Source organism: Camellia sinensis, chromosome 9 (genome assembly GCF_055761805.1).
Source record: "Camellia sinensis isolate YWXY chromosome 9, ASM5576180v1, whole genome shotgun sequence".
Lineage (NCBI taxonomy): Eukaryota > Viridiplantae > Streptophyta > Magnoliopsida > Ericales > Theaceae > Camellia > Camellia sinensis.
In genome coordinates, this window is record NC_138969.1 from 152,762,778 (window position 1) to 152,771,754 (window position 8,977).

General features: G+C 28.7%; 1 protein-coding gene across 1 annotated transcript; it reads right to left on the reverse strand.

The window, feature by feature from the left end:
• Positions 1 to 247: 247 nt before the first annotated feature.
• On the reverse strand, positions 248 to 3,098 carry LOC114269891 (uncharacterized protein At4g28440). Its single transcript, XM_028211259.2, has 2 exons — positions 2,464 to 3,098; positions 248 to 778 (listed from the first exon to the last, which is right to left on the reverse strand). The coding sequence occupies exons 1-2, from the start codon at positions 2,756 to 2,758 to the stop codon at positions 588 to 590; spliced, it is 486 nt and encodes a 161-aa protein (XP_028067060.2). The 5' UTR covers positions 2,759 to 3,098; the 3' UTR covers positions 248 to 587.
• Between the last annotated feature and the right edge of the window lie 5,879 nt (positions 3,099 to 8,977).

An 8,977-nucleotide genomic window follows, 5' to 3' on the forward strand; every position in this document is an offset into this window, starting at 1 on the left:
AGAACAACTCAACCAGCTACAAATTCTGAATTTCATTGAAACCGCACCTCACAACTCCTAATGCTGCTATGTTCGGATCTTGAATTTAACCATGGGAAACAAAAGAAATAGATTAAGCTTATTTCACTTATCGTTCTTCATGTCTTTTCCTCTCTTTCTTTTCCCTTTACAAATCAATAATCCAAGCATGGCCTAAATGCAGCCAAAAAAAAAATAATAATAACCACAAACCATTCTTTGCAAACAGTTAGAGCCAGAACCATTAGCATATATTATGATAAGAATCCTACCACAAACTAGATTCACCTTATAGACAGTATATGACAATACGGTGGAATACCCAATCCTGTTTTTTACATACCAACTATAGAAACTGACATCAGATCCTACCACATGTTAAGGTTGTCACGGCGACTATGAATCTAGTGAGATTTGTATACCAGACCCATCTATTAGAAGGGAAGGAAAAAACAAAAAACAAAAAAAGACACAATAATGTACCTAAGACAGCAAAACAAATCATCAGGATTCCAAACTTCATAAAAATACTTAGATAACTGAAGATGCTGACTTCCAAGAGATTCAAATCATTCTTCAACTACACTGACCAATTCATACTCGACTAGAGACAGGTTGTTATCCTCTTTAACCACAAATTGTGCTGGCTCAGTGACCTCAATACGGCCCCATTTATCAACAGCTAGCCTCATAGACCCTTTAAACATGTCAATCTTTGCATTGCGAAGAATCACAGTGGCACCATCTTTCATCAGGTCAACTGCAAAGAAGATATATAGCCATTGTCACCAGGGTCAGCCAAAAACAAGAAAGAGGAAGAAGGTGCCATCATCACCACGAAGTGAAATAGTAAAAAAGTAAACTGATTCCCTTGGAAATTTTACCAATTTTTCTTGACTACGAAAATCAACAAACAAGAGAGAGGCCCAAAAACTAATACACAAATCCTAAGGTAGAATCCCCAAAAAAATAAAATATTATATTGGAATCATAAATCTTATGCAACCAACAAAACATGAATCATTGGATAATTCCGGTGGAGAAGTCTTACTGCACCCTATAGCATAAATACAAAGAAGGAAAACCAAATATCTGTTTGGAAATTTGCTCTTTAGATGTCATGTCACATGGTTCACAAAACTCACAACAACCTAAAAAAGTGCACACAATCAAAATTTGCTACTTAGAATAGCATACCCAAAGGAAGGGTTTAGAAAGTAAATAGTTTCAAGGTGTCTTGGATATAAGGAGTTATACATGATGGGACTTGCAAATTTTTTTAAATACAATTATCACGGATTGAATAAATGATAGCAAGTTCATTCACAAATGAAAAATAGATCAATGATTAAAACATATCACAGGGTTGAACAGCAAGAATCTCACGTCGCCACACTTGCATAGCCATGGGATATTAGCACATTTGTGTTCCATCTTTGTATAAAGAAATATGCCAAAGTTTTCAATAGCAAATCACTTAAGAATTTAACAATTCAATTCTTTGAAAAGTACTACACATGAAATGTCTATAGAAAGGTAGTAATACTTCAGTTATACAAAGAATCTCATATTGCCACACTTACATAACCACGGCACATTAGCATATTTGTTTTCCATCTTTGTATAGAGTGGTCAATTTTTTCAATAGCCAATCAATTTAGGATTTAACAGTTCAATTATTTGATGAATATCGGAAGGTGGTAAAAATCCGGTGGTCCAACTATTAGCGAATATCACTTTACCCCTCTCATCTATGAAATTGTACAATTTGACTCCCTCAACTACAAAATATATCACTTTCAAGTTTCACCCTCTCCAGGCCACCTCAAAAAGGGGTATATTTGTAAGATTTTCATAATTGAGGGGTTTAAAATGTATTGGTTCATAGATGATGGGACAAATTTATATTCGCTAATAGTTGAGGGGGTCTTGGTGTAATTAATCCATATAAGATCTTCAAAATCCAGATAAATCTCCAGCAGAATGTGGAAAGAAAAGAACAATGCTTACAGTCTACTCTCAATTAAATCTTTTTAACAGATTTCATTTCCATCTCTTTGATTTCAATAACAAAAAGGACATTAAAATTCTATTCAATACTGCAAAAACAAGTAATAATTTGAAGCAAAATCAAAGCAGACAAGACAAAATAGCAATGTAGAAAAAACTATTACTAAATCCACAGCCACAGTAAAAGTTTCCAAGTTCATCAGAACCCTACATTGTCTTACAAAATGCACAGAACCTTCAAAACAAAACACACATAATAATTATTCAAAATTCCATTTTTTCTGATAATTTCAAATTGCAGCAGTGAAATCAATCAACCTTCGCACTCTATTTAAGTCCAATTAAGAACACACACACACACACACATATAAATATACATATATATTCCCAACTCAAATCCCAAATTCATTAGAGGGAGAGAGAGAGAGAGAGGACCTTGGTCGTTACGGGCGGTGAAGAGAATGGTGCCAGTTTCATCACCAATGAGGCACTCGGCGATGCGAGTCTGAGCAGCGGCGGCGGCACCGCGGGTGAGATGAGGGTTACGACCTTTCTTCTGCAAGACGGTGTTGGAAGAGAGGACCTTGACGATGAGAGTGTGGCCGTTTGTACCTGGCTTTAGCTGATCCACCTTCACAAACACCGGCTTCCTCATCCCTGGCTTCGAAACTGAACCTCCTCCACCATCGCCGCCGCCGCCTTGTTGATGCGGTGCCGTCGTCGACGCCATGGGTTTGGAAGAGAGAGAGAGAGAGAGAGAGAATTTTGTGCTTGGTTTTGGTTTTGGAGTCTTGGAGGTACTGAAACGCAAACCTAACCCTAACCCAGAATTTTTGGGTTACAGGGAAAAATGGAACGACGCTCTATAGAGCAGGAGTTTCGTGTATGACACGACGACGTTTCGTAAAACATAGTATTTATTTATTTTTATTTTTTTGTAAAACGTAGGACAGTATTTATACAGAATCATGTTTTTGGAACATAACTTTAAGAATAAGTTCAAAGTTGTTCACTTTGAGAATATGTTTTTAAAACCTCTTTAAAAAGGGTTGCCATATGGACTCTCACGTCTCGTAAGATTTTTTGACAAATACAAGTATCTTTTATATGATTTTACCCCTTTAAAAAGGGATGTCATATGTACTCTCACATTTGGTGAAATTTTTGACAAATATCAACATCTTTTATATGATTTTTAGTTGATGCATATTTAAAAAAAAAAAAAAAAATAGATTATTTTTACATGATTAAAAAATTTTTAAAAGAAATATAGGAGTAAAAAAAATATAATCATCTAATAATAAATTAAAATTAGTTAATAGGGAATGAAAGATTAAAAAATAATTTGAGAATAATAAACAATTCAAATAATTTCTCATTTCTTATGCATAAAAATAAAATTAATCTTTACTTGAATGGAGAAATTATTTTAGAATACTAAAATACTCAATTAATTTGTTGTATGATACTTAAAATATATTTATCCATCTTTATTTTTCTCATTTAAACTATTTTTATTAAATTAAATCTGAAAATTAATTTCTCCACCTTCATTAATGTTTAAATTTTTAATTTATTTTTTAATTTCTCACCCTTATTTTGTTCTATTATTATTTATAGCGAAATATTATTATTTAAATTATCTAATTTTACTTCTTCCATATATCTAATACTCATATAATTTTATTAACAATAATGAAAAATCAGACTCTAATTCTAATTTAAACACACAACAAAATTTAAAAAAAAAAAATTAAAGAAAAAATATAAATGTAATTTAATTTATCCTATTAAATATATTTGAAATTATTATTTATTTTTCATAATTGTTTTAAAATATAAATGTAATTTCTTGACTCTATTTTTTTCCACAACAAGTTTTTGAACTTTTATAAACAAAAAATAAATTAAAAATTCAACCATCAATGAAGGTGAGAAATAAATTTTAAGATTTAATTTAATAAAAATAGTTTAAATGAGATAAATAAAGATAGAGAAATAGATTTTAAGTATCATACATAACAAATTAATTGAGTATTTTATTATTCTCAAATAATTTATCTATTCAAGTAAAGAGTAATTTTAATTTTAGGTGTAAGAAATGAGAAATTGTTTGAATTGTTTATTATTCTCAAATGATTTCTTGATCTTTCATTCCCTATTGACTAATTTTAATTTAGTGTGAGGCAATTAATTTTTTTTTACTTATATTTTTATTTTTAATTTTTTTAATCATGTAAGAAATATTAACTCGCATTTTTTTAAATATGTATTAATACTCAAAGATAAAAATTAAAATTTGAGAATAATATATGATTGAGAAAAGATAAAATAATATTTTTTTCATATAAATAAATAAGTAATGCAAAATTCCGGAAAAAAAATCTATCTATCTTAACAAAATAATAATAATAATAATAATAAATGCATTACTTAAAATGATAAATTTTAAGTTGTTTATGCGGTGTGAAATAAGTCTTATATTAAATTATCAAACATGATAGAGACCCCCACTCCCCCCACCCCCACTACCCCCACACACACGTGGGGGTTAGTGATTGGAGAAAAAAAAAATCCTGGCCAATCACAGCCCACTGGGGGTCCTGGGGGTCACTCCTAGTCAAGGTCCGGAGCATTTTTCTTAAATTATTATGATGTTATCTAATATTAATTTTAGAGAGATTATTGATTTTTAATTATTTTATCAATACAAATTAAGTTTTTTTTTTTTTTGATGTAGTAGGTGTTTGGCATGTACTAAAAAAGTATTTTTTTTTTTGTATACATACACTTATTTGGGTCACATCAATCAATATCTATCAACATCTCATTTCTACTTTTCTACCCACTTTCTCTACTTTTTTACACATTTTTTTTATAAAAAATAAAAAAAAAAATGCATTTATTTAGAACATCCCAAACCATCCATTTAACAATTTAGAGATTCTATTTAATATTGCATGAAATTTAAAATTTTAATTAAATAATGGTAAAATATGTATGAGTTTTTGATAATATATACGCAAAACCTCAGGGGAGGTGAGTGAAATTTCTCATTTGAATAGATAAAGTAATTGATGGGCAATTTCGTTGTTTTTGGTATGACATCAACATGACACCAACAAATTCTATTAAAAAGCCTAACAGTGGAGAATCTTGATAATAATTTCAAAAGTAAGGAATGTTAGCGTAATTTTTGAAACTATAAGGGAGGTTTCTATAATTATCAGAAATCTCAAGACAGGTAAATGTAATTCATCCTAACTTTAAGAATAAGTTCAAAGTTGTTCAACTTTGAGAATAGGCTTTTAAAGAGAAATTCTAATATATACTCTTTTAAAAAAGGTGTATCATATATATCCTTAGGTTTGTCAAATTTTTTTTTCATTATGATCAATTTTCTTCTTAAATTATGACATTATTTTAGTTATAACTCATTAGTTCTTTAGTTATGCCTCATGTTGTATTTAGTTATAATATTTTTTTTCTTTTTTTTTTTAGTTATGACTAAAATATTTGATTATGCCATTTTTCTTTTTAGTTATAAAGTACATAAAATGCATATCTTTTGAAGGATGTGCACCATAGTGTTTCCCTCTTTTTAATGGAGAAAGACTATGGTATGCACCATTCAAAGGGTGTGTATTATATACATTTTATAACTAAAAAAGAAAATAATATATAATTACATACTTTTTTAGTCATAACTATAAAAAAAAAAATTAAAAAATAAAAAAAGACCAAATAAACATAAGTCATAATTAAAGATTTTATGAGTTATAATTAAAGGAAAAAAATTGATCATAATTTAAAAAAAAAATAGAATAATTTAAGGATGCATATAGTAAAGGGGTGCATATGGTAAAATTTTCCATTTAAATGACATGAGTTTTGGTAATTGGAAAAAAATAAATAAATGAAGCTCTCACAAACCACTCAAGTATGATTTAGCAAAGTGTCTGGGCAACCAATTCCAATTGAGTGCAAAATTGCTTGAACTATACTTCATATAGATTAGTGATGATTGCAGGTCTCTCCTATATGGGTCCTATTAGATTAAGCGCAACTAGAAAGAGAAACAAATGTGCAGCTATTTTGACAAATGATTGCTTCATAGAGACCATGGTCTCTTTATTTTATCATTTGTACATTTTTGTATTTCGCAACAACTTTTTGACGATGGAAGGGGTTGTTTGTATCCATGTTCTGTAACTTCTCTATATATTCCTTCTTTAAAAACCATTATATATATGGATTAGTTAATACAGGGATGATGGAGAAAAAATAAAATTATTTCATGCTCCAACTAGTCCAAAGGTAAATTAAAAGCACATGATTTGATCTATACCCGACCCATTACCACCCTTATGTTTATACATAGGGATGGAGAAGGGATTGTATGGGTCATTTCTCTTTGTTTGATTGTAAATATATATATTGGGTAAATTACATTAATGGTCCATATAGTCTGGGGCTTGTATTATTTTGGTCCCTAACTTTTCAATTGAGACAGATTTGATCCTGAATTTTGAATCTTGTTCCAAATAAGGACAATTGTAGATACTATTGAATTTTTTAAGGGCAAAATCGTCAATTTGATAAAATATAAATTAATTTGACAAAAATAAATGTCAAAAAATTATTTTTGAATTTTTAAAAATTATTTCTAGCTACTAAAGATAAAATTATATAAAATTGATAAATCTTTTAGACATTTATTTTTTTTTACCAAATTAATTTTTATTATGTATTTGGATGATAATCATGTAAAATTAATTTTTAAAAATTTATCATGTAATTTTCATTAATTTTTATCAATTTTACATAATTTTATTTTTGGTGGGTAGAAATAATTTTTAAAATATTTTAAAATATTTTTTTGACATTTATTTTTGTCAAATTAGTTTATATTTTATCAAATTGATGATTTTTCCCTTGAAATTAAGCAATGGTATATTCAATTGTCCTTATTTAGAACAAAATTCAAAATTCAGGATCAAATGTGTCACAATTGAAAAGTCAGGAACTAAAGTAACATAAGTTTCAAACTATAGAGACTATTAGCGTAATTTTCTAATATATATATATATAAGGAATAATAAAAGTAGGTGTATTCACTTAATACAGTTATATGCTTCATTTTAAATGACTTTCTAAGAATGGCAGGAGTTTACTGTTCTTATGTGATTTGGTAACTAGAAGGACGTGAGTTCAAGTCTCTAGGGAAAGATTCCTGCTCATTATTTTTGAGATTCAAGTCTCTAAGGCGAGATTCATGCTCATTAATCTTTAGTTATTGGCTTCTTGCCATTATGCTTTTGACTCCAAAATAGAGAAATTCATCAAGCAAAAAGAAGAAGATGATGAATTTAGTGACAGAGAAAGAAATTGAGTAACCAACATGAAGAAAATTATGGGTTTTGTTTATGGTAGTTGTAGAGGGAGTTTGCTGGTAATGGGGGTTGTCGTACGAAAAAAGTATAGAAAGGTAAGTGTTTATCGATCGTGCCGAAGAGAGAAGCGTAGGGTTCAGCGGTGGTGAGACCTTCTGTGATGAGAATTTTTCTCCATTCAATAAGATCGTGTCAAATACTTAAAATAGTAAAGTATAAGTCATTTACAATTTATGGGGATGTATTGGGAGAACAATCATGCTACAGACCCTCAGTTGGGGGTGATTTTCACCACTCCCACATACACGTGAGGGTCCAAAAGAGGATGAAAGAAAAAAAAAATTTAGGCCAATCAGCACCTACTAGAGGTGCTGGAGTCTCCTCCATTTTCCTTGAAAGACACTATATACAATAATTTCATATTTTCTTTTTTTGTTATTGATGATTAACTTCAAGTATCAGAGTCTCCTCTGACCAATCACTGGCTATCGAGTAGAACTTATAGTGCCTTTCTTTTTCTTTTTCTTTTTCTTTTTCTATTTATTTATTTATTTATTTTTATTTTTTTTGCAATGTTTGTAATTTGTAGTCTTGGCACATTACTCTCTTTGTTGATTTCTTCATAATCAAATACTATTCAATGTGTTTGATTTTAATTTTTTAAAAATTAAGTCTTTTGTTTTTCATTTTTTTTTATTTTTAGTGAATATTTTTAAAATTTCAAGCAATTTTTTTACTTTGTTAAATGCACCTTACTTAAATGTATCTAAATAGTAAAATATTTGTAAAAATTAAAAAATTAATAAATACACAAAAATATGAAAAATGTGTTGCATTTTCATTTTTTTTCTATTTTGGGTAAATTACAAACACACCCCCTGAGGTTTATTTAAATTACAAATTACAACATATGGTTCTAGAAATTACATTATACCCCTAAGATTTCTAATTTCATAACAAATAAGTCATTTTATTAATAAATCATCAAATTAATTAATAGTTTTTAATAATGTTAAAATTTTATTTCAATTAATAATTCAAATAATTTTATTATTGTATAGGTGAATAGTTAGAAATTTCACTTTTTCAATTAATTTTGTTAAATAAAAATTTTTGACAAGAAGGTATTTGTAATTTTCCAAACCACATGGGGCAATTTGTATTTTAAGCAAATCTCAGGGGGTGTATTTGTAATTTACCCTTGTATTTTTGGTATTTAGTGAATTTTTTAAAGATTTTTTTCACAAATACCCTTTTTAAACGTATTTATGTTAGATAAGTCTAAAAATTAAAAAAAATGCTTAAAATATTAAAAAAATCAGTGAAAACAAAAAAAAAATTACAAAAAAATGAAAAAGTAGAACTTTCTAAAAAGTGAATTCTCAAAAATGAAACCAATCAGAGTGATTTTTTCTTTTTTTCTTTTTTTAACAAGGGCCAAAGTAGAAAATTTAAAATATAAAATTTCAAAATTATGGATAATTCTATTTAGGGGTGTAAATTTTGTCTACTGGCCTGCGGCCCACCCGAAACTTGCCCATGGCCCGATGCTGCTA